The sequence below is a fragment of the Kockovaella imperatae genome (genome assembly GCF_002102565.1).
Source record: "Kockovaella imperatae strain NRRL Y-17943 chromosome Unknown BD324scaffold_14, whole genome shotgun sequence".
Taxonomy (NCBI): domain Eukaryota; kingdom Fungi; phylum Basidiomycota; class Tremellomycetes; order Tremellales; family Cuniculitremaceae; genus Kockovaella; species Kockovaella imperatae.
In genome coordinates, this window is record NW_019028954.1 from 475661 (window position 1) to 498805 (window position 23145).

General features: G+C 52.3%; 12 protein-coding genes across 12 annotated transcripts; 4 read left to right on the plus strand and 8 right to left on the minus strand.

The window, feature by feature from the left end:
- Nucleotides 1-30: 30 nt before the first annotated feature.
- Nucleotides 31-2370, plus strand: BD324DRAFT_636344 (hypothetical protein). Its single transcript, XM_022016886.1, has 9 exons — nucleotides 31-132; nucleotides 186-549; nucleotides 613-1092; nucleotides 1150-1276; nucleotides 1341-1518; nucleotides 1569-1689; nucleotides 1731-1798; nucleotides 1868-1897; nucleotides 1957-2370. Exons 1-9 carry the CDS (start codon nucleotides 106-108, stop codon nucleotides 2068-2070), a joined length of 1509 nt encoding a protein of 502 aa, XP_021868810.1. The 5' UTR covers nucleotides 31-105; the 3' UTR covers nucleotides 2071-2370.
- BD324DRAFT_636345 (cytochrome c oxidase subunit V) lies at nucleotides 2345-3671 on the minus strand. The gene is made up of 4 exons (XM_022016887.1): nucleotides 3290-3671; nucleotides 2833-2967; nucleotides 2700-2782; nucleotides 2345-2641 (listed from the first exon to the last, which is right to left on the minus strand). The coding sequence occupies exons 1-4, from the start codon at nucleotides 3546-3548 to the stop codon at nucleotides 2591-2593; spliced, it is 528 nt and encodes a 175-aa protein (XP_021868811.1). The 5' UTR covers nucleotides 3549-3671; the 3' UTR covers nucleotides 2345-2590.
- Nucleotides 3672-4216: 545 nt separating this feature from the next.
- Nucleotides 4217-5597, minus strand: BD324DRAFT_636348 (hypothetical protein). Its single transcript, XM_022016888.1, has 4 exons — nucleotides 5220-5597; nucleotides 4916-5119; nucleotides 4529-4854; nucleotides 4217-4478 (listed from the first exon to the last, which is right to left on the minus strand). The coding sequence occupies exons 1-4, from the start codon at nucleotides 5406-5408 to the stop codon at nucleotides 4358-4360; spliced, it is 840 nt and encodes a 279-aa protein (XP_021868812.1). The 5' UTR covers nucleotides 5409-5597; the 3' UTR covers nucleotides 4217-4357.
- Nucleotides 5598-6323: 726 nt separating this feature from the next.
- BD324DRAFT_636358 (hypothetical protein) lies at nucleotides 6324-8864 on the minus strand. The gene is made up of 9 exons (XM_022016889.1): nucleotides 8686-8864; nucleotides 8517-8563; nucleotides 8359-8414; nucleotides 8143-8264; nucleotides 7961-8101; nucleotides 7725-7876; nucleotides 7091-7659; nucleotides 6790-6969; nucleotides 6324-6692 (listed from the first exon to the last, which is right to left on the minus strand). The coding sequence occupies exons 1-9, from the start codon at nucleotides 8791-8793 to the stop codon at nucleotides 6607-6609; spliced, it is 1461 nt and encodes a 486-aa protein (XP_021868813.1). The 5' UTR covers nucleotides 8794-8864; the 3' UTR covers nucleotides 6324-6606.
- A 184-nt stretch (nucleotides 8865-9048) lies between these two features.
- BD324DRAFT_636367 (hypothetical protein) lies at nucleotides 9049-10623 on the minus strand. The gene is made up of 5 exons (XM_022016890.1): nucleotides 10304-10623; nucleotides 9920-10101; nucleotides 9725-9861; nucleotides 9621-9672; nucleotides 9049-9568 (listed from the first exon to the last, which is right to left on the minus strand). The coding sequence occupies exons 1-5, from the start codon at nucleotides 10350-10352 to the stop codon at nucleotides 9320-9322; spliced, it is 669 nt and encodes a 222-aa protein (XP_021868814.1). The 5' UTR covers nucleotides 10353-10623; the 3' UTR covers nucleotides 9049-9319.
- Nucleotides 10624-11262: 639 nt separating this feature from the next.
- Nucleotides 11263-15488, minus strand: BD324DRAFT_636372 (putative helicase). Its single transcript, XM_022016891.1, has 13 exons — nucleotides 15046-15488; nucleotides 14333-14617; nucleotides 14042-14287; nucleotides 13873-14004; nucleotides 13547-13824; nucleotides 13440-13506; nucleotides 12825-13398; nucleotides 12529-12767; nucleotides 12304-12482; nucleotides 12227-12255; nucleotides 11849-12173; nucleotides 11655-11793; nucleotides 11263-11589 (listed from the first exon to the last, which is right to left on the minus strand). The coding sequence occupies exons 1-13, from the start codon at nucleotides 15274-15276 to the stop codon at nucleotides 11512-11514; spliced, it is 2802 nt and encodes a 933-aa protein (XP_021868815.1). The 5' UTR covers nucleotides 15277-15488; the 3' UTR covers nucleotides 11263-11511.
- A 487-nt stretch (nucleotides 15489-15975) lies between these two features.
- BD324DRAFT_583385 (60s ribosomal protein l23) lies at nucleotides 15976-16611 on the plus strand (the record flags this gene model as incomplete). The annotated part of the gene is made up of 4 exons (XM_022013620.1): nucleotides 15976-16063; nucleotides 16120-16239; nucleotides 16318-16450; nucleotides 16548-16611. Coding segments are annotated over 4 exons (405 nt in total), but the record flags the coding sequence as incomplete, so codon positions are not given.
- A 180-nt stretch (nucleotides 16612-16791) lies between these two features.
- Nucleotides 16792-17751, minus strand: BD324DRAFT_610120 (hypothetical protein; the record flags this gene model as incomplete). Its single annotated transcript, XM_022014190.1, has 4 exons — nucleotides 16792-16898; nucleotides 16967-17139; nucleotides 17199-17611; nucleotides 17671-17751. The coding sequence occupies 4 exons, from the start codon at nucleotides 17749-17751 to the stop codon at nucleotides 16792-16794; spliced, it is 774 nt and encodes a 257-aa protein (XP_021868817.1).
- A 412-nt stretch (nucleotides 17752-18163) lies between these two features.
- On the minus strand, nucleotides 18164-18628 carry BD324DRAFT_653329 (hypothetical protein; the record flags this gene model as incomplete). The annotated part of the gene is made up of 2 exons (XM_022018643.1): nucleotides 18164-18304; nucleotides 18356-18628. 2 exons carry the CDS (start codon nucleotides 18626-18628, stop codon nucleotides 18164-18166), a joined length of 414 nt encoding a protein of 137 aa, XP_021868818.1.
- A 219-nt stretch (nucleotides 18629-18847) lies between these two features.
- BD324DRAFT_636384 (hypothetical protein) lies at nucleotides 18848-19542 on the plus strand. The gene is made up of 3 exons (XM_022016892.1): nucleotides 18848-19090; nucleotides 19141-19200; nucleotides 19256-19542. Exons 1-3 carry the CDS (start codon nucleotides 18920-18922, stop codon nucleotides 19289-19291), a joined length of 267 nt encoding a protein of 88 aa, XP_021868819.1. The 5' UTR covers nucleotides 18848-18919; the 3' UTR covers nucleotides 19292-19542.
- A 538-nt stretch (nucleotides 19543-20080) lies between these two features.
- BD324DRAFT_636388 (hypothetical protein) lies at nucleotides 20081-21632 on the plus strand. Its single transcript, XM_022016893.1, has 8 exons — nucleotides 20081-20212; nucleotides 20302-20362; nucleotides 20428-20484; nucleotides 20532-20573; nucleotides 20721-20932; nucleotides 21002-21370; nucleotides 21416-21551; nucleotides 21580-21632. The coding sequence occupies exons 1-7, from the start codon at nucleotides 20154-20156 to the stop codon at nucleotides 21549-21551; spliced, it is 936 nt and encodes a 311-aa protein (XP_021868820.1). The 5' UTR covers nucleotides 20081-20153; the 3' UTR covers nucleotides 21580-21632.
- Nucleotides 21633-23119, minus strand: BD324DRAFT_683497 (hypothetical protein). Its single transcript, XM_022019188.1, has 5 exons — nucleotides 22750-23119; nucleotides 22025-22707; nucleotides 21966-21983; nucleotides 21806-21914; nucleotides 21633-21756 (listed from the first exon to the last, which is right to left on the minus strand). Exons 1-5 carry the CDS (start codon nucleotides 23012-23014, stop codon nucleotides 21671-21673), a joined length of 1161 nt encoding a protein of 386 aa, XP_021868821.1. The 5' UTR covers nucleotides 23015-23119; the 3' UTR covers nucleotides 21633-21670.
- Between the last annotated feature and the right edge of the window lie 26 nt (nucleotides 23120-23145).

The window sequence follows — 23145 nt, forward strand, 5'->3', positions numbered from 1 at the left end:
GAATCGGCGTTGCCGCTCATTCTTGTGCGTCTTTGCAGAACGCGATTGCCTGACCTAGCTGACAATGACGAGTTCGGGACGCAGGACGAGATTGTCATTGTTAGGATGAACGAAGGAGACGCTTTGGAGAGGGTGGGGATGTCAAGTCGAAGTGGGCAGACGTACTGATTCAGCTGCCTTTTTAGGCTCACGCTCTCTCTGCACATGCTTCGGTCCTCTTGAGACCGAGCTCGATATCCATGTCGATGTTGGAATCGGCCAAGAAGCTCTACAGTGAAGCTGCGGATCTCTTTGCTGAATCTCTGACATCGACGACGGATGATGGGGCGAAGAAGACACTTCAATTATTGGTCCATCAGAATCGAAAGTTGGTCCGGGACGTCGAGCGGAGAATGAGTGCGACGCAGCCGACGATCGCTGCGCAAGGGCATGAAGGATCTAGATCACCACCTGTATCAGAGCAGCCTATACGCTCAAACGGTTCAAAAGGGCTGATGGTGGATCCTATCTCGCCTACGGGTCAAGGAGGACCTAGTTCAAGCTATTTTGGCGAGTGGTCGACTATGAGCTGTCCTGAATGAGTGGCATACTGACGTTTGTTGCGATTTGCAGCATCCCGCTTGAATCCAGGTATGAATGTTCCTCCCTTTTCGCTCCGACCGTCAACTATGCCTCTCGGACCATCTCGTTTGACATCCGCTCCTCCTTTTACTCGACAGACTCTCTCTACAGCCTCATCATCTCACGTACCTGGCGCTAGAGCAGGCCGAGCTTCTTCCATCACTGGAACCGTCCCAACTTCTCCTAATCAGCCATTTGATTCGCATACTTTATCCCCCCTCGTATCGTCTTCTTCGTCTGATGAGAGTTACCTCAATCTCGGCGCTGTACCCGATACCATGGATCCGTTCTCTCGATTCTGGGGAATGCTGGACAACATGTTGGATAATATTTCCAATCCAGTGGCATTCGCAACTGCCGCCGTCGATCTAGATCTAGAGACGGGGAAAGAGCAAGATTATGAGAATGTGCCTCACGAGCGGGGGGCAAAGGAGGCGGTCGAACCGAGGGTCCGAAAGAGCTCATCAAAAGGTGTGGTGTTCGTTTTTCACTCTCCGTGTGTCGTGTATTGCTCATGGACACCTTAAGCGAGTTTGAAGCAGAACGCTGACACAGCAATGACCGACTCGTTCTATGTGGTACCGAAGAACGGGAGAGTAGCGGAATCGAGCAGTCGTAGAGGCGAAGCCAGCGAGGAGAGCAGGACGAGTCGAGCGTGAGTGGACCCCAGATGGCGTGCGAAAAAACATCAACCATGAGCTGAGCATCAGGCCGTTCAGTTCACCGCCGATCAAAACGCCAGAGGAACTGGCCCTCGAGAATGAATCCCTTCGTGCAAGTCTGGACGCTCTCGCTGTCCATGCGCAACAACTAGATAGGACTAACAAGGCTTTACGGGCTCAGCATGAAGGACGGGAGAGACTGATGCGCAGTGCCGTTGCGGGCGTCCGTAGAGAGGTGAGATGGCCGATGCAATCTGTGATCCGTCCATCGCTGATGTCCCCCAGGCTCAAAAAGCAAAGCACGGTCAAGATCTGATACGATCACAACTATTAGCGAGCGTTTCCGTCCCACGGCCGACGAGTGGGATGACAAGTTCAGAGGCAGAAGGAGAGTCCTCAACGAGCGGTAAGCGTACGCTGTACTTTCGCTAGCTGACCCAACGTCAGCCATGCGGTCCCGCATTCGAGAGCTAGAAGCAGAGTTGGAAGCTGCTAATGTGGAGAATGATCGAAAAGTGAGTTCACAGGGTTTGGCATAGATTACCGCAGATAAGTGAGCTGCAGCTGCTGATGTTGGCTACTAGCAAGCTCAGATTGACAAGTATAAAGATAGAGTGAGCTGTGAAGCATACCTGGGTATCTCCAAAAGTGGCTAACGACCTGCCTCTCCCAGTTTGAGCGTATCAGAGTCAAGGCTGGGGCCAAGAAGGAAGCTAAAGCTAAACTCGAAGCTAGCGGTACAAAGCCACAAAGCGGACGCGAAGGTGATCTCGATGAGCCTGGATAAATCAAGTCTGTTGTAATCTTTTGACGTGTCGTGTCCTCTTAGAATCATGTCAGCATCGCAATCATCTCATTGTGTGTTTGTAGACGCCATTCATCTGTTTGCATCTTAGCCTCATTCATACGCCAACATCAGAGACTGGAGAAGAGGGAAAACGAGCGTCTTAATGCGTAGATGGTGCGGGTGTAATCAATAGCTAGGAACTGAATGACGAGTCGGGGATCCGATGAAAGTGGTCATGTGAAATGTTGTTGATGCTGATCCTCTGTCGGTCTCATCGTTTGACGAATCGATGCAATGTGCATCTCCTAGAAATAAAAACTTTTGGAATCCTCGTTTCCCGACACTTTATGCTAAGTCTCACTGTCTCCCTGTATCCCTCCGTCCGTCCAATCAACCCACCTCATGATCAAGGCGATGTGTCTCCCGCCAACGTACGCATTTCCGAACTTGGATTTCACCCTCCTTCCATTCACCCCCCATCTACCCGATCTTTCCCGCTCTGAGTCTATGATACCCCTCATCAGCTCTGAACCATTCCCTTTCCTTTGTATCCTTCTGAAGAGACACCGGACTGGAAAGAAGGACAGGGGTCAGCAGTCATCCCTCCTCTAACACGCAATGTGACTCACGATCGGGTTCATGTTCTGAGATCTCATGTACTCGTTGGATTGCTCTTGGTACTCCTTGGTCATAGTCTCGGGAAGTGGTTGACCTAAGAAGTCGAGTCAGCAAGTGTTTCTATAGTTCTCTTGAATGACCCACCAAAGTGTCGGACCGTGAGGAAAGCGAGAACGGAAGCACCGACGATACCGGCTGTTCCTAGTGCGACTTGCATTCCGTATCCGTCGCCGTGAATGGGTTTTCGAGGTCCGTGGGGTCCAAAGGCAATGTAGTAGGCTGTTGGAGAGGGGGTTCAAGTTAGCAAAAGACGAGGGGTTATGGTCCGGTCGAGGTCTACACATAACGGATCATGATGCTTTCAGGCAATCGAAACATCACGTCACATCGAGATTGATGATGCGACGATCAAGCGTGATCGGCCACCTGTGTCAGATGCAGAGGTCTACTTTCGCTCATGACACCATGGCCTCTGGCTGACCAAGAGGAGCTCTCGCACTGCATACGCCCTGGACGCAGATACGATTCGACAGCACGCCCCCTCTGCGTCCGTTTCGATCCGGGACGAAAAAGACGAAAAGGAAACGTCATTAAAACTCACCCGCTCGCTTTTCATCCCTTGAAAGTTCCTTCCAGTCCTTCTTCTGCAGGTCGTGTAGTTGCTTGTAGACCTCGTAACGCTCTTCTTTCGGTAGATGTGTCCATGTAGCTTCAATGTTCGCGAGGGAAGGTGCAGAAGTGTTGGATCGAGTCGACGTCACGGAGATAGCGGGGGAAGCGTACGATCGCAAAGTTGTTCGAGTGGATGCACGGGAAGCAGTTGCGACTGCTTGACGCAGAGAAGAAGATAGAGGAGACATGGTGGATTGGGACGAGTTGCGATGGACCACTACGGAGGAAAGACAGAGAGAGAGAAAGCGCTCAACACTATCTAGGCATTAACACCAACGTCGTATTGGAAAAATGAGGAAGGCGGCTCAGCTCTTCCAATTGAAAGTGGCTAATAGGGGGGAAGGACACAAGGGGGAGGGGGGATAGACCTGAGCGTGGCAGTATAACGCCGAAAAGTTCCGATGTGGCGATGAGAGTCATGACAGGCGCGAATGACTTTCGACGTATTCTTTTGTCCCTTCCTTGAGCTGTTTCCCAGCAAACAGGTCTCTCCATCAGGACAATGACTCTGTTTCTGCTGATGCCACGTTCACCGCTTCGATGGCTTCTCAGGCGACCCAGACGGGATGTTCTCCAGTGTCAATGTGTCAGTGTCAGTCGTCACGAAGAAGACTTCCTCTGTGTTGCGTAGTGAGGCATTGGCTTCTGGGTCTCCAGCGTCAGAGAATCGTTCCCCACATCTGCGAAGTAGCGCATGCAACGTTGTTCCCCATGTCTGCGAAGTAGCGCGTGCAAGGTTGTTCCCCATATCTGCGAAGCAACGCGTGCAACGGAAAGATAGGAGACAAAGGGGTTCCGAAGCATGTTGTTGCCTGACGCCTTCGCTTCAAGCCTATCAAAGTCCCGACCGTACAAGTTCTCGGCAAGATATGTGCATGCCAGCGTGTGATGCAACGAATGGACGGGTTAATGATATTGACCCTGTTTACCAAAAGTAGATTGAATAGCCTCTGATGCTCTGTTCGATTGTCCGTCTTATGCCTTGCCCCTCTGAGCTCTACACCTCGACCAGCAAGGTTGGTTTCTCTTCGTCTTCGCTCACGGCTCTCTTTTCCGAATCGACAGGGTAAGCGTCGCACAGGCTTTCCATTGATTCTGATTCTGCTGCAGCACCCCATCTGAGAGAGGAGGGTATCAGCACAGACTATTCCTTGAGAGAAAGACTCACGTCTCGGTGTACGCCTTCCATGCGTCGAGCTTTCCTCCATACCAAGCCACGAAGAGGGTCGCTCCACTCACACAGGGGACCGTGAGAGCAGTGTACAGTCCTCCCGCGAGATGTCGTTCGTCACCTAAGTAGATTGATCCCAATTCGCCTAATGCAAGGGAGAAAGCCAGCGAGGCGATGGCGGACCAGAAAGTAGGTTTGGAGAATCCCTCGACGGTGTTGGTGAGGATCATGGACTTGATCTTGGTGGAAGCCGCCTCGACATGCGTAGGGAGTCGAACGGGAGCTTGGGATTGAGCATAGTCAAAGCGGTATGCCATGCCGACCTGAGGAGTAGGTCAGCAAACGAGTCCTCTCGGGAAAGATACGTCCAACGAGCCAACTGACAATAGTGCCGCTCAACAAGGTCGGGATCATGTCGAGGAACATCCACATGACGCGCATGATCCATGCCCAAGGTCGAGAGCTCGAGGTGGTAGCATCGTGCAGCACCAAAGAGGATATTCCACGAGGGAGAGCAGAAACGGAGGACGAAAAGATTCGGGTCCATACGGGGAGATGGAATAGAGTACCGTAGAGCATGACGCCGGCCTGAGAAAGAAGGTCAGGTCAGCTCATCTCATGCATTGCAGCATCCGCTACGCTAGGCTAGGCTGCGTGTGGTTCATGCTCGTTGACGCTCGCGACTCACGATGCAAATGTTGAGATTCAACAGGATCCACTTGACCGGAATCTTGACAAAGGAATCGCCCCTCGATGAGATGGCCATGACCCAGAACGCGACGAGCACAGGTTGAAGGTATCGCTTATCTTGACTGCTTGAGATGAGACACGTCAAAGCGAGCAAGAGAGAAGCTGCGATTCGATGCGCTTGACCCATAGGCACGGATTCGAAGAATGTGGGTCTGAGTCCAGAGACGAGGTGCAAGGCTCTTGGTCCAGGACAAGTGGCTGTGAGGGCCTGTGGAAGCCAGCGAGGAAGCGAGCGTCAGCGAGTTTGTTCGACCAAGCTCGACGAATGGGACCGTGGTGATGATGTATTGGGACCGTGGTGATGATGTATTGGGACATGAAGGACAAGGCACGAACGGCGCGCGTGATTTTGGTGGGATACGATCGCGGCACCCTGACATTGCTGGCACCCTGAAATATCACTCACCATGTGACACATGCAAGTCAACATGACGAGCACTAATCCCGATAAGACAATGTTAAAGTCTAGGTCTGATTGAATGGCCAACAGTCGCTGAAGGGCAAAGTAGATGGCTGCGATGTAGGCGCAGAGGATGACGGTGAATGAAATGGAAGAAGGGATCATTCGACCCAATCGACGAACTAGACGCGTCGGTCTTGAGAGACAACTTCCATCACGAATGGCAAGTGTGGACGAGGACGAGGAGGACGCTTGACTAGAGAGAGCTGATACGGCCAGGTATCGCTGAAATGAGAAACAGCCAGGCATCATCAGCAAACAGTAGATAGATTGACGCGTCGAATCAAGTGCGCGCGCGCGCGTCTCACCTCCAAAGCCAATCTGTTGCCTGCAACGAGACCGACAACGCACAAGCCTTGAGTCAAGATGGACCAGCCAAGCTCTTCTCGAGGTGTAAAACTTTGAATGAATGTACCAGACATCATTGTCAAGAAACAAGAAAGAGTGTGAGAGAAGACGAAGAAGAAGAAGAAGATGAAGAAACAATGAACGATGAATGGAAGGACGTCATGAGTTTTTGTATCATTTTGGCGGTTGATCTCGTCAAATGCTGGCGTCTCGTGGAGGCACTCGGGGGGGGGGGGGGGTCGAAATCATGCATGTACACGGGAGTCTACAAGTGCTTCTTGGGTCCCTGTCATTCAGGAGTCCTCTTCTGCGCCTCTAATAACGCTTCAGGTCGTAGCAGGCAGGCCACAGGTAGGGGCAACAAACGCCTCTTGTTGTCTAAATTTTTCCTTTCACCATGCTTGAAGCACGAATTTCACACATCAGGCCACACACATATTTGGCTTGCAGCCAGCATGTCGTGTATCTATGTACACACGCGATAGTCGTACAGCACAAGCCGACTGGCTTGCTTGCCTCATCTTCGTCCCTGTGCATCCTGTATAGCCTTGATCATCTTCCCTCCCAACTGAGTAGCTTGTTCAAATCGAGGTCGGAAAAAGTCTAAAAGTACCCGCACACTCAGCGCCCGAAAGAAAGAAAGAAAAAATGTCAAGACACGACCTGGGATGTCTCGGAAAGAAAACAAGGATAAACTGACCTGCTGTCTCTTCGAATCGTCTCTTGTACAGATCAAAGTTTCCAAATGACGCGCATTCTGACCATCCTCTCGCAGCCATACAGAACTCCACATCGTCAGGTCGATGTATCCGATCGTTCAGGGCTGCGGAGATGGCAGACGCGACGAGCGAGCGAGATCGAAACAGGTATTCGGCGACGCCTGGGTTGTGGGCGGTCAGCACAAACATGCAATGCAGTCAAGTGTCTAGTTTCTTGATCCTTCCACTGGGCAGCACCATCCGCCTTCCACGCCGCGCTGACACTGTCTGATGCCGACTCACCAATCCACAACATGAATACGGGTGTCCCCGCCACTTCCAGATGTTCAAAAGGTCTGATTCCGAGTTTGGCCCAACAATCCACCATGGCCAAAAGACTCAGTTGAGAGTTTGGCGAGTTTCCTCCTCTGTCTCTCCCATTGGGACCAGCCGCTGAATCAGGTTTCTGGCCTAATGAGAATTGATCGAGGACGTCTTCGCTCAGCAAGATCGGGCCTCTTCTGCGGCTCGAAGTACTGATGCTGGGCCCGTTATCGTTTCCCGAGCTTGCCTCGCCGCCTCCCTCTTCATCCTTTGACCACCCAAAGACTTTTTCCCTAGCTTCCCATACACGGTTTGCGAGCTGTTCCTCCAAACCCTCCACCATCAACTTGAACAACTCGGTCACGCTCAATGCGTACTGATGTATTTGTCTTTGAGCCGATGGGTTCAACATGGCCAGGCCCGCGTAAACGTGCCATTTGGCAGAATAGATACGGAGTGTGATATTGACTTTGACGACCTCTATACCGGATACATAGCGTGTCGTCTCCCAAGGATAGGTCGTGGAGTGTCGCCAGGCTGTACCCATACTGAGTATGGGACCCCGAGCGTCAGCGAGCATTGCTTTTAACGGGGGAAATGGGACATCCCTCACCTTAGAAATGCCGCATGGGTCACTGCTTGAGTGTTCGCAGTGACTTCATCATGTTGCTCGTAGGAGAGATGCACGTATCGAGATTTGAAGCTCGCAAAGGTAGATTCTACGAGACGGACTTTGGATTCAGGCCCACGATGATGAATGATGATCTGGCGAAGTGATTCAGCAAGATATCCTCAGTCTCATTTCAGTGCAGCGTAACGACTGCTAGTGCTGCCGAGGCAATTACCCACTAATGGCTGTCCCTCTGTGGTCACTGTTGGTCCATGCAAACTATGGATGGAGACTATATCGACGTCTTGCGGTAAATACTTTTCGAATGCTTCTTTCTCAGGTGCCTTGACGCTCGTCTGACCAGCGACAGTCGCGCCGACCTATGAAGTCGGTCAACGACAGCCCTTGTGCCTTTGCCCACCTTTGTGGATGGCCCGTAGATTTGTACGGCTTTAGCCAGATGGACCGCTTCGACAGAGTAAATGATGAGGTCTGACAATCTCGACACCGCGTGACCGTTGAGTAAGGGGGTGATGCCGGTTCCTAGAGCAGTAAGAGCAGTATCAGCCCTGTGGTACTAGGCACTTGGCCTGTTCAGACACATGTTCAAGCACCTGCACGGCCTGAGCCTACATACCCTTGAACTCTTCCATTAAAGCTGGATATTTCTCCTCAACATCGCATACGTAAATACTATAGGTCGTCTAAGCATCAGTATTGAGTCGACCACGTAGATGATGGAGCTGTACTCCGTACCATCCAGTATGCTCTTACGAGCCCTGCGACACGACTCACGTCTTGATGCCTCCCGCTGAAAGACGCTTTGCGTACATCCTACCCATCTGAGGCGAGCTGTAAGCTTATAACCCAAGAAATGCCCCGATATCAAGAGCTTTCACCCCCTCACGCGTCGCACTGCCATGCGAGGGGATCTCAGCGGTACGGGTACAGCGAAATCACTCACATCTCCCATACCGATGATTCCGACGATGGGTTGAGTATGCGGGTTGTGCTCCGAAGCAAGTCCATCTTTACTGCTAGAAGCAGAAGCTTGGGCTTCAGATGCGTTCATCGTTGAGTTGAGACTGATACGTGGAATCGCCGGACGATGTCGAACAAATGACAACAAGATGTGTCCATCGCTTATGGACCATGAAATTTCAGATTTCGTGCGGATTTCGGGGATTCCACAATGCGTGCGGCAACCGAGTCGAGCGGCATATTACTTTCTGGACCGTCTATGGTGATCCCAGCGGGAAAGGCCACGCTGATCTCGCACTGTTCACGACCGGAACACTGATACCACCTCTCATTGGCCTTCTGCAGATTCTGTACATCGCAATGCATGCACATGGGCTACCTATCGTACTGAAAGAGTCAAAAAATTGTATAAATTAGAGTAGGAGAATACCAAATGTTGGCCTCTGTAGGACGGACGAGAGGAAAAAACGGTACAGCGAGAAGTCTCCATAGGCAATGTCCAGGGAACGATCTGAGCGTGGTGAGCTGACGAGTGATGCTGGACGGCTTCAAGCGGCAGCCCAGCCTCGCCTTGGCGCACTGCGCTTCGCTCGGCTAGGCTAGGCTCGACTCGACGCTTAAAGAGCGACGGCAGCTCCCGCCACGACACCGACGAGCGCCACTGCGACTCCGGCAAAGTTGGGCAAGCTTGCAGCGACGTTAGCGGCTCCAGAAGTCGTAGCTGCGGCTGAGGAGGCTGCTCCAGCGACAGAGCTAGCACCGGATTGAGCGGCTCCAGCGGCGGAGGAAGCTCCAGAGACGATCGCGGAGGCGGCTTGAGAAAGGGAAGCGATGACGCCAGCGGACGTAGTAGTGGCAGTCGTGCTCTGCGTATGGGTCAGAGAGTGAATTTGACACTGTGAGAGATATTGAACTTACACCGGTCGAGGTGCCGGTAGCGCTTGCAGCATCAGAGCCGGTGAATGTAGCGCTAGGACCGTGGTCAGCAAGGTGGGTACTGGAGGTTGGAAGGATTGGCCTACCTGAAGTCGGCGGCTGAGACGGTGGAGCCCACAGAGTCGCAAAGCTGCTCGAGCTGGTCAAGAGCCTGGTTCACGGCTTCGACATTGTCGTTGGAAGCGTCGGGGTTGTCTTGGAGGATACAAGAGAGGCAGCTTCGCTAGAGCCAGAGGTGAGCAAGCGTGTCACTGCAAAGGGAGGACGTTGGGATGACTCACGAAAGACGAAAAGTTGCTCGAAGAACAGATGCTCAAACAGGTACTCTCATCGTTGTTCTCACATGCCGAGTAGATGGTAAGGGTCGACTGGCAGTCGGATTGACATGCGGACGGGATGTCCGAGGGATTGAGGGACTGTTGTCGAGCAAGGAGGGATCGGACGGCGTGGTGGTTCGCAGCGGCTTTGAAGGCCGGGTCAGCAAGAGAGAACGCAGCACCATAGCGAGTGAAGAGACGCTGATCGAAAGAACAGGTATGGTACGAGGCAAGGTAGACAGAGTAGATCTGATGAGAGGAGGGTTGACCACGTTTGGATGGTTGGACACCTCAAGAATTGAGCAGACTGTCCTGGAGTCGCTGCTGCCAAGACCCAATCGAACTCACATGCACCGATGGCTCCGAGGATCGAGAGGAGAGCAAAGTTGAAGAGCATCTTTGGGTTCAGATGATAGGTCTAGAGTGATGAGTTGTCAGTGGATGATAGAGAAAAGAAGAGACGCGTGTTTGATTAGCTGCCCCCTTGTTCGAAGCAAACGTGCCTTTGGACAGCTAGGGAAACCAAGGGGGGGAATGGCCATCCGCGCGTGACTCGCAGCCCCGACCCTCGCAGCGAAAGGGGGAGGGGAGGAAGGGGGGGGAGATTGTAGAGGCAGTTGAGATTGGCAGGAGGATAGAAGGGTGAAACCAGTGGATGGGACAAGAATGGCACTCACCTGTGAAGGATGTTGCTGTTGCTGCTGGTGCTGGTGCTGATAGGATGCTGAAAAGAAATGTTCAGCCCGGGAAGCCGCGGGGTTTTATGCACAAAAATGGGTTGTGGTTCCCGAAATCCCGGGCCTTAGGGAGGGAAGATCTGGACGAAGAAAATTGCCAGATTAGGCGAGGGCCAGGGCATCAGAGGAGAGTAAGAACAACCAGGGGGGGGGGGGGGGGGGAAGGGCTGCGGAATTATAACCCACCATTTTACCTGCGATTCCTTGGGATGGTGATATGCCTGGCAATGATAGCCTACAACCAATGATATGTGTGTGTGTGTGCGCAGAGAGAAGATGGCCTTGTATGTCACAGAGCGACTCGATGACATGTATGACTGCTGTCAGATCTCGCTCGAGATGCATTTGGATGGTCACTTTGGACCCCTCGTTGCCGCCGAGGTGCCTGGACCAAACCCTGTAGAAACACGCCAAGGCGTGACACAGTCTGTACTCTCCAGGAGAGGGGGGGGCGGCGGGCCGCATGTCCCGACGGAATACAATCAGTGTTCGGGGCAGGCGTGGAAGGAGTTCATTCATTCGGGGATTCCATCGGATGAGAGCGGCATGGCATGCAAGAGAGTGCCACATCACCAGTCATGGCGCGAGAAGCAAGATACATGTCACAAACTCCGACAGATAGATAATCTCACGGGATCATCGCGTACAACAAGGTAGGGAGATTGATCTATGATAGAAGGAGGAGGACTGATATGATGGATAAATAGAGCAGCAAGTAAGAAATTGGCACAGACCAAGCAAGACAGACACAGGGATGGGGGTCCATATATAAACGAGACAAAGTCCATACCCTTCGCCCTCGCATCTCTGACACGCCGCTCACTCTTCTGCCTCTCCGTCTCCATCAAACATCTTCGCCAGCCCTTCCGAAGCCTCATCTTTACCAGGTACAAACACCTACAGCATACCCTTATCAGCAAAAAGCAAAAAAACACAAACCTGACCAATCGCGAGCCACTCACCTCGAACGCAGTCCGTTCACCCTTCTTGATCTGCTCTGCTCTCGTCTTGGCTCCTCCCTTACCGAGTCCTGCACTCCAACCTTTCGTCCGTTGAAACGCAGCGGGAGATCGATCCAGCAGAATGTCCAAGTCAGCATCACTGTGCCTCCAGTCAGCACAAAATCCTCCGTATCAATGTGTGTGTTTTGTCTCACCTGATGATCGTATCTCCCGCTTCAGCCGTGTTGATCTCTTCGCCCTCCAGATCCAATAGCGCTCTAGCCATCTCTGCCATACTTTCTTTGCCTTCTTTCGCCGCCCCTGACTTTCCTCGACCAAGCAGCACCCGTCCATTCTCATCCACCATCCGTCCAAATTTGCCTTGGGAGATAACGAGAGCTTCTAGTTTTCGCTTGTTGCCTGCCTTTTGCAGAATCTTCGTCTCAATGGTATGTGCAGAGACGAGTCGGAAGACAAGAACGGGGCGAGTCTGACCGATCCGATGAGCTCGATCTTGGGCTTGAAGGTCCATCTGGGGGTCTGGGGCGGAAACATCAGCATAAGAGACAAAGCAAAGGCAAAGCATCACTCACTCCAGTCCTGGTCAAAGAAAATGACGGTGCTGTAATCACATTAGACATGGCCTCCTCGCGGTATCCGCCCGACTTACTCCGCAGCCACCAAGTTCACGCCCAGACCACCGGCTCGCGTACTGAGCAAGAACAATTTGCAAGCGGTTTTCGACGTGTCATTGTTAAACTCTTCCATCTGACTCCGGCGATCTTCTTGGGACGTGGACCCGTCAATCCGGCACACTTTCCACTTTTTGAACATGGTCGCCCAGTCTTCCTGTGGCCTGTCAGCGATGATTGGCATGGTGCACCAGATCACTCACAATGACGTCAAGCATGGTGGTGAACTGTGAGAACAACAACACTTTGTGTCCCCGTTTGAACAGTTCACCCAGCAGACGATTGAGCAGTAACATCTTCCCGCTGGCATTGACCAGGTCATCACTGACGACCAACTCGTTGGTCTTTTCGTCTACTGGCCAGTCAAAGAGGAACGGATGAGAGGAGATTTTCCGCAATTGCATGACGAGATTTTGCAGGCGCATGTTGTTGACGTGCTTGGCTGTCAGGAAGTCTCAGCAAGGGCTAGCGGGGGAACCCAAAAAGAAAATGCACTCACTGGCCTGCTTCAACGCCCATTCCTTGCCAATCTGAGCTGCACTCTTTTCCTCGACGCCATTTGGCTCGTCCTTCTTCAGGCCGTTCTCTAGATCTCTAATGTACTTTGAGTCATTCTCTTCAATCTTGTAATTGACCTTTTTGGTCTTTCGAATCTTTCGACCCTCGCCAGAATCCACCGCAGGCTCATGATCAAGCTCTGGCGTAGGTTCTCTCTCTTCCTCCGGTTCCTCTCCACCATGTTGCTTCCGCTTCACATCCACAAGGTATTGTCTGATTTGACCCGAAACGATAGCCTGGTAGATGTCCTTTTGGGTCTGTGTTAAGGGGGCGTACAAGAGGTACTCCTTTTTCGGCGGTAACTCCTTCTCCACGTCAACTTTGAGGCGTCGAAGGAGGAAAGGTTTGAGGATCTCATGGAGGGACTGAACGATGGAGGACTTGTTTAAAAGTCCAGAATTGTCCGGGGAGGAATTCATGTCGTCAAAGTTGAACCACTGTTGGAAACTGTCAAGATCGTCAAAGATATCAGGCAGGATAAAGTTCAAAAGAGACCACAGTTCGGCGAGGTTGTTCTATGACGAATCAGCTCCAATCTTCTGAAACGGTGGCTCACATGCAATGGAGTTCCCGTGAGGATCATTCGATTTGCAGAGGTGTACGACTTGAGCTCCCGAATCAACCTGAAGCCGTGAGTCTCACCCACAGACATCCAAAGCTCACTTGCAATCCAGGTTCTTCAAACGATGGCCCTCGTCCACGACGATAAACTTCCACATGAATCCGCTGAGAAACTTCTGATCCTTCATGCACATTTCATATGTCGTCACTACGACAGGAAACGTAGCGGTCGTATTGGCGCCTGCTCGATTCGAGCCGGTGCTATAACGTCCACGTCCTTTTCCTTTCTTCATCGATTCGACACCAGCGGCGACGGGAGGCGAGAGACGCGTCGCACGGAGATCCGCTCGATGCTCGGGTGTGCCGTGATACATGAGGACCTGGTGGCGTGAGGGAGGGGGCACACTTTTGGGTTCGGTCTAGCTCACGGGAATGCTCGGTGCAAACTTCTCAAACTCCATGATCCAGTTGTTGAGCACAGATAATGGACATGCAATGAGGAACGGACCCCAAGTACCTTTTGACCGAAGATGGGCCAGGAAGGAGATAGTTTGGAGGGTCTGCCATGAGTCAGTAGACCCTCGTCTCCACACTCACCTTGCCCAACCCCATCTCATCGGCCAATATTCCGTTCAGTCCATTCTCATACAGTGAGATCATCCACTGGACCCCTGCCAATTGGTAGTCTCGTAATTTGGCACCAGTGATCAAGGACGGTTGAGAAAAGGTATACTGCCCGTTGTCTTCAGCTTCCGCGCCGTCGTCCTGCTCCCCAGTCTGCTCCTCTTTCTTGATTGCGGAGCTTTCCCCGTTGGTCTCTGGCTTCGTCTCGACGTCCATACCCTGGAGATGTATGAGCCAAAATCTAGCGGCCGGCCTCGTACTCACAGTGTCTTCCACCTTGGCTTTCTTCTCCTCTCTACCTCCTTCACTCTTTCTCTTCCGCTTGCTGCCAGGTTTTTCATCCCTCTTCTCCGGTCCTTCATGAGCCCTCAGTCCACCTCTCGTAGGTCCCGTATCTCCCTTTTTCTCCTTGTTCTCTTTCCGCACAGCTGCCCGTTGCTCTGCTTTTCGTTTCTCGACCTGTTGCCTCTCCATCCGATCACCAATGATCTTGGCGTAGATGGTGGACTTTTCCAACAGGAAATTGAGTCTAGCAGCTCGAGCTGACGCCTGGGTTTCGTACGTCCGGTAGGATATGTGTGAGACATCAGGGGGCGTAGATGAAGTGGACGCGGAGACCATCGAGGCGGTAGATGTTGCGGGAGTGAACATGACGTGATTGAAGCGATGCAGACGTCGTCGTATTTGGTTTGGGGGTTGAAGAGTAAGATAACGCGATATGTCGGACAGGAAGAACAAGGCAGAAATGACGGACAGGAAAGGACAAAGGAAGGACAGAGTGTCAGCGCTGACGAGAGATTTCGATGTGTGCTCGAACGAAGCACACGGGCTTGCAAGCGAGCAGGGCGTAATCATATATTATAGATGATGCAGTGGACAGAGGCAGCTCCTAGGCGTTCGAGATGTGTTCGAGGCATTCCTCGCGTTGAAGGCCCTTTCTTCCTCAAGGATGAATGTTCCAAGTCTCAACCACTCACCTCGACATCTCCTTCGCCCTCCGCCTTGAGTTCTTCCTCCACTTGAGCCTTTACATCGACTTTCTCAGCATCTGCATCTCCATCTTCGATCTTTGGATCAGAGCTCGAACCTGCATTCGGAGACGCAGGCATGGAAGAGGATGCCGATGTACCTGCAACGGTGGACGAGAGGCTAGGGAGGTCGGAAGGGTGATGTTGGGATGATGATGAGCAGGTAGCGGTCGACGGCATGTATGAAGAGTAACCGTGTGATGAGGACTAAGCACTGCAAGCGCTGTACCGTTCACCTGTTGACAAGATACGACGATGATGATGAGCTTGGGTTGGTCGTCGTCGTCTTGGACACCACCACAGGTCTGATAGTACCTTCGATTCGATCCCCTTTCATTTTCTTTTTTGCTTTTTTTGCACGACGCGTAGAGCAGAGAGAGGGATGATCTGACGTAAAGACGAACGGAATCAAATTTCTCCTGACAGTGGGCTCCACAAATCGAGACGGAATCAAAATGGGGGTTGAAGGGTGCCACACTTGAAAAGCCGCGAAACTCCGATAGACTGCCTCGAATTTGGAAGAACAGCCAAAAGTCCTAGCCATATGTGTGGTCCAGGTTTAAAGGCTTTTGGCTAGGAGAGCGTGTTAGATTTTGGTCTTTTTCCATCCATCCAACAAACTCATTCCAAGATGTCCAACAAACGTGAGTGTAGTGAGAGGAAGCAAGTGAGAAGGGACAGGCTGGCACGGGGATATTGGATGGCTGTGAAAATGGTATTGAGAAGGGCAATGGGGAAGGAGTGTTCCTTGGGTCGTATCGTGCGAGGGACAGATTAGTGGGATGAACGGAGACTAGAGGGGTCATCAAAGAGACATTGCTAGCCTGCCCTCCTAGCCATTGCCATCATCTTTTCCTTTTGCCTCCAGCTGACCCGATATCAGCCGCTTCTGGACAAAAGTACCGAATGTCTCTCGGTCTCCCCGTCGGAGCCGTGATGAACTGTGCCGACAACAGTGGAGCCAAGAGTGAGTAGAGAATTTTGGGGATGGTGTGCTGCTCGCTGACACTGGCCTTTCGTTAGACCTCTATGTCATCTCCGTTGTTGGATTCGGTGCGCGATTGAACAGACTTCCCGCTGCCGCTGCCGGAGACATGGTCATGGCTTCCGTCAAGAAGGGAAAGCCCGAGTTGAGAAAGAAGGGTGAGCAGCGTCGTTGGAAAATCAAACAGATTTGGATCGGGGAGTCCTTGAGTTGATTGACTGATACCCTCTTGCTAGTCATGCCTGCCGTCATTTGCCGACAGAGGAAACCTTGGCGAAGGAGGGATGGAATGTTCCTCTACTTTGAGGACAACGCCGGTGTCATTGTCAACCCCAAGGGAGAGATGAAGGGATCAGCTATCAACGGACCGTGAGTTTGAGCGAGTGCAGCGCAGCGCATTACAGCGCGTCGTGTTCTGCCGGTCTCTGTCAAAGAATCATCATCTGACCTTCCAAACCCCTTCCAGCGTCGCCAAAGAATGCGCCGACTTGTGGCCCCGTATAGCTTCCAACGCTGGAACCGTCGTCTAGATTCAGGCGCATGGTTGGTGATTTCGGAGAAGAGGCGGAATGCGAGCGGTGACATGTTGAGATGCACTGCATGCAGGTGTATTGACACATCCTTTGGCGAAGGGGATCAGATTGTTGCATGACGTGTCCCTATAACGCAACGACAGATCGCCAGACTGCTCGAAAAAACCCTTGCCACATTCACCCATACGTCTCACGCTTCCAATCTTTGGTTATCACTGATAATGTCCCGAAAGACGGTTCGGATGGCGCACTGACTGTCCATCCTGTCCCGCGCCATAATCTGCCTGCGTGACGTATCAGTGAAGGCGGCCTCTATCGTGCACGACAACATCCCAGAGGTGTCTGTACTCACTGGGTATACGACTACTGCTACTTGCATCCGTTTCACCATGTTGCCTAGTTTCCTTGCTCCGTCTTTTCCGTCTCGACCTGATCTGACGATTCTTGTACCATACTATTGCCCACGTTATAAGTGAGGCGACGAGCAGAATGGAGAGGGCGACGGGAATGACGATGATGAGGATGCTAACAGTCGTCAGGGTCAATGTGGATTCCTGTTCATGGCGTGCAACTTGCCGACTCACTGTTTCAGTTGATTTGGTCTGGACGGACTCCCCGATTGGGCGACCGTGTCGTCCGCGTGTAAGGGACCTGGAGAGAGGATGGCAGCGGTTCCAGCGTACGATGTGGGTGAGGACGAGAGAATGATAGAGGAGGTAGAAGAAGACGAGGGAGAAGAAACTTCATTGGGATTGGAGGGACCACTGACCGACCGAGTCGCGGAAGAGGTGTCAGAGGCAAAAGCAATCTCGGTGCTCTGTGTGACCATGGAGCCAGTCACACTTGGCGATGTTGCGTCTTTTACAGATGGACCCGAAAACGCCCCAACCATGGTCATCGTCGCGAAGTCTTGATCAGCTATCTTGTCAGCCCCCGCTCCGCCTTGATCAGCATGCTCAGCCAGAGCTTGTTGAGTGTCAAGCGTGGTCGCAGAATTCTGAAAGGGGTCGTAACCGCCAAGAACGTCAACGCGAGGGGATAGCAGCATGTCTTGACCTGTGCAACTATTGAGACTGCTGTAAGTTCTGTACAGGTATATTGTAAGATGATGCTCCACTTCCCCCTGCAGAATGCCATGTCGATCAGGAGGGTTTTCGAACGGCAACGGAAAACGCTGGTTATCCTTTGTTCATTGGTCCCTCATTGCGCGATCAGCCAGCACTGGTACCGTTCAAAATGGGTGTCCCTGCTGAAGACATCCTTTCATGTTCAGTCCTAGTAAAACCCCTTGATCTACTCGCTGAGAGCGTGATGCGGCAAGGTGCCAAAGGAGAGATCTTGCTGACATTCGGCCATTGATGGTGATGGAGAATTGCTTCTTGCGCCGATATCAGTTGGATGCAGAAGGCTTGGGTGATATCAGCTCTGTATGCAAGTGCCAAGTCAGATAGACAGAACATCGTCATCATGGCGGATGTCCGCGCTCTAGACGTTCACAAGGCCCAACACATGCAAGTCGTACGGGAGTCCACCTCCCGGTCATTCCAACCTAGTCCTTGCCCCTGACCTGGAAAAACCTCTTCCACCAGGCTCGACCCTGTCCTTTTGCACTCTGCCTCACACCGTTCAAGATTCGGAGGTACGTATTCGGATCGTGAGCTGGTGTCAACGTTCTCTCGCTGAGGGGGTACTGTGACCGCGCATCAGCCTGTTGCCCGACGAACGAGTACGTCTCACGTACCCGCTTTGACGCTGCGTTCGATTGAATCCTTTGTAAACTCCTCAACATGCCATCCATTGCGTCTCGGGCTCTAGATTCGCTTATCGCCTGACGACTTCCGGTTGGAGCTGACTTGGATGGTCCAGCCGATGAGGTTGCCGATGCTGAAGATTCTGGGAAATGCCTCGACAGGATACTTTCAATGGCATCGGTCAACTGAAGAGTTCCAGCTTGTCTGAGAGGCGAAGGAGGTAGAGATCGAGCAAGGGTGCGGATTCTGGAGATCTGAGACATGGTGAAGATGTAGAAAAGGAGTGGTAGGGTGGGTTAAGTCGTAGAGGGATTCCACAGACTCAGGTCTATGTATCGTCGTCGACCTCTTTGCAAAATGTAGAGGTTAGACAAGTACGAGATGCAGTACCATTGGCAAGTGCAAGTGTCGATCGAAATATTCAAAGCCACGTGCAACTCAACGAAGCGCAACCGGCCTGAAGATCGTCCCAAAATCATCACCTTACATTAAGCGTTCATAGACTTGGACCGAGCTCGCTTTGCCCGCTCGCTGGCTCTTTGTTCCTGCTCATCATGCCTTCACCACCACCAAAGATCCCACCTCACGCTCCTCCCGGTTTCATCCCTCCCAAACCTCTTTCCGAACGGAGACCGCCCAGCAAAATACCATTGGATCGAGTTGCCAGATTGACATTTGCCGATATTATCCATCGAACGGCGGTTTTGAGTTGTATAGGCATATCGGTGGGTCCCCGTGAAGAGCTTTCGCTGGGATCTTCTTATGATGCGTATAGATCTTTGGAGGAGGATTGGCAGTACATGGTGTCCTTACGAGGTATAGGAAGACGAAAGCGGTAGGTCGGTTTCAAAGAGAGATTGGGAATAGTGCTGATGATCACATCACCGTAGGGAGAATTGGACGCTCTACAGAAAGCAGTGAGCTGATTGATATCTTGAGACTTGGTACGATCGAGCTGACACACGCTCTACAAGGGCTCACCGCCGATAGAGCAAGCAGCTGGATCATTAGAGAAACCTCAAGTCATGCCATCATGAACGATTTTATTTTGTATCGACAATTTCCATTGCATTCCACTCATTCATCGAAGACTCCCGCCATAGGCGCTCTGCAGGCTGTTCTCAAAACCCACATTGATTTTTGAGGAATCATCATCGACAAATTGCTCATTCCGATTCTGCATGATCCAGAACTCTCTGCAATGTTTTCAAGCTTTCGACTGTCACCTGTCGCCGGCTCGATTACCTCGACCACTGACTCTGCCTTCTTTCCACCCCCGTTGGCCCTCTGAGCTGACTCGAAGCTAACACACCAAGTCCCGGCCTCTCTTCTTCAACCCTTTGTCCATTTCCATCGGAAGGACGGTCACCTCTCCTTTGATTTCGCCTGTTCGAAGGATTGTCCACCAGGTCAATCTCCTTCAAAGGAGCGGAGACTGGTGCTACATGCCATCACGACTGAGGGATACTCGCAGGGATACCGCAAATGGGTGCTTGGTTTTTATGTGCCCCTTCAGGCCAGACCATTTGAAAGGGGCTGCGCTATCGAGGGAAAGAACCCGCTCGATCCTTCTGCTCATTTTTGCTATTAAGCCCATCTGATTCTATCTCTGCGTCTGTTCAGGCTGGTCACTGGAGCGACGCCACACTCTTTTATCCATTCCTCCGCGGAGAGAGGGGACAAGGCTAGCACTTCAAACGTCCGATCGCGTGAACCCCGCAGTCGAACTTGGCTGCGGTGGCCACCTTTCATTCGCCTTCACCGGAGACAGATCTGTCAATATTTACCATGATGACGACAACCATAGATGATCAGGACCCAAAGTTGGCATGGTACGGGGCATCGTGGTAGGTCGTGGAGGTTTCCGATTGATCGATGTTGGGCTGAAAGTTTTCCAGGGCGAATGTGAAGCCGGGAGATACGAGTGGGTTGGAAGCCTGTCGGGAGCTGAGCGAATCATTACAGACGATACGAAGTCTGATCTGTATTATGATGCGGTGAGTCTCCTTCATGTGGGTACTCCTAGGCTAATCCGACGCTTTAGACCTTGTAAGCTTTAGAGGGACTGCCTCATGGTCTCACTGCTGATATGCCCCCCAGTCATGGGTCGACAGGGAACGTGAGAGGGTCCACTGAGGCCATCAGGCTTTCTGACGCTTTAGCCAGGGAGAGTACTGTATCATCGCTTGGCATGGAACCGATATTGCGGTATACGGGGCAAGACGGCCAAATTGAGTTACCCTTCGTTCATGTCGAGATGATTGCGACGCTGACGTCTTACCTCAGTCATGTGAGTAGGATAATCCTGCGGGGCAGTCAACGTCAATATAGAAGGACAGATGCTGAGTCTGTCAGGGAATCTACGGTATATCTGTAGACGGTCAAGACGCCCAATTCTACTCTGGTTACGCGTCGTCGGATACTTTTCAGCAAGTCCTCTTTGCGACATCTGGGCTTGCAGAAGGCGATCATACGATCAGGTTGAGTAATGAGAACGCGAGGAATACGGAGCAGTATCCTGCGTATATATGGTTTGATGTGGACTACGCGGTCTTCACGGGGACCTTGTGAGTGGCCATGGTTGGGGTTCATCAACAGCATGGCCGAGTATCAGCATTGAATTTTCTGTCTGACAGGATGGACGCCTCGAGTACTGCCAATGTTCCGGGTCCGACCACGTCCACAACGCCTATCACATCCTCATCTATCGCCACTTCTACCTCGACTCAACAGTCTTCCAGCACTGACGCGCCGCCATCCTCTTCTACATCGTTCGACTCCACACCCTCAACTTCGACCTCCGCCTCATCTTCTACCTCTCCCAGCGCTCTCAGCGGATTCTCGCTGTATCCAAGCTCTTCACGACGACTGAATGGCGTCGGAGGTCCAACGTCAAATCAACCTCAAACGTCCGGAACTCCGGTCGTCCCGACGACCACTGGACAGCCCTCAAGCTCAGTCTCTTCAGGCAGTGATAATCAAGATTCTGGCAAGACGAGCAATCGGTGAGTGCCATTCTCTGAACGACCCTCGGTTGACTGTCTGGTCAGTACGACGGCAATAGCAGTCTCTGTCACGATTATTGTGGTGGCAGTGGTGGTCATCGCGACGGTTGGCATTTTGTGGTTTCTCAGGCGAAAGAGGAGGCGTAGGGAGGAGCAAGAGGAGACTAATGGTGGGACATGAGAATGTTCGGCAACTGATACTTTCGCAGGTCTGACGCTGCAGAGCTCATGGAGGTGACCGCAAGTGGGTCATTATGATATTGGCTGGAGGAAATGTTTGGTGTGCATCCAATCCCGCGGCTATGTGGCAGTGTGTCCTCCGTCGACCAGTAGATCCGCACCCGTCATGAAGGAGCTGGCATCTGACAGCAGATAGATGGCAGGACCTGACCGTGTGTGAGTGGAGTGTTCTCCAGACCTGCGAGACATGCCCACCTCTGAATTCATCCTGGGTCGATAATCTGCCTAACAGACTTCCCTTGAGCCACGTTTCGTTAAAGTCTGGTCGTTGCTCGAGCAACGCTGCGGTCATTGCCGTACGTATCTGATTTTGGGCGTCAGCAGGAGAGGGGGCCTGGAATGCTCTCAGACTCACGTAACCCGGTGATAACGTCTGTAACGTCAGCGGAAGCTTCTCAGGCCGCGGGAACTCACGTTGATCCTGATCCCTTTCTTACTCCACTCCATCGCAAAGCATTTTGCCATGGTGTGCACAGCAGCTTTTGAAGCGTTGTAAGCAGCACATTCCAAACCATAGTTTGCGACGTGGCCCGACATGCTAGCCGTCAAGACGATTGAAGCGCCTTGATCCCCGGCTAATCGGTTCATACCGTCGGCGTGTGATCCGGGCCCGTCGAGGACCTCGGCGGCGCCGACTGCGAGGTGCTTGTTACGTTCGATAAATTCTCTAGCAAACGCTTGAGAGACGAGGAAAGAACCTGTCGTATTGACATCGATGATCTTGCGGACTTGATCGGCGGTGTAATTCAGAGCGGGCATCAAGAGTTGTATGCCTGCAGCGTGGAATAGACCTCGTACGGGTGCAGAGGATGATGCGGATGAGAACAAGCGATGGAACGTTGACTTGACTTGTTCCTGATTGGTGATGTCCAATTGGTCATAAGTCAGCTTGAGACCTTTGGCCTCTGCGATCTCTCGAGCTGCGGGCCATTCTTGTTCAGAGGGCTCAGGTAACAAGTCAACGGCCGCCACGTTGGCATCACATTCCAGGAGAGCTTGAGCGACGGTCAAGCCTAGACCTCGAGCTCCTCCAGTCACGATGACTGTTCGACCAGAGAGATTGAACAGATCAGGCGTAGATCTACCTGCGAGGGGAGCTTATCCCGGCAATCAGCTACGACTACATCAGTCAGACTTACGAGGCGGAGGCCCGGTCGATGGTTCTTGAGGAACGCCAGTCACTTTACTAGGGTCTTCTTTGGCGTGCTCCGCAACGCCTTCCGTCAGTTTGGCCTTCTTTCCATGACGCTCGGGATGGGGACCCTTAGCAGAGGCACAGGTGATCGGCGTCTGGGACAGGTAACGCGGGAGAGGCGAACAACGAGACCCTCGGTGAGCTAATGGGACCAGGAACGAAGACAAGGTCCGTGTGGAGATGCCCCGGACAGCGGCTGTCAGAGTCATCTTGGCCAGACCCCAACTCGGTTGACTACAACCTATAGACTGGTATCAACTCATAAATGAGGTCAGCCGGATAGCTCGGACCGGACCAATATTTGGGAATCATCCGATGTCGGCAGTGCCGACGATGTGAT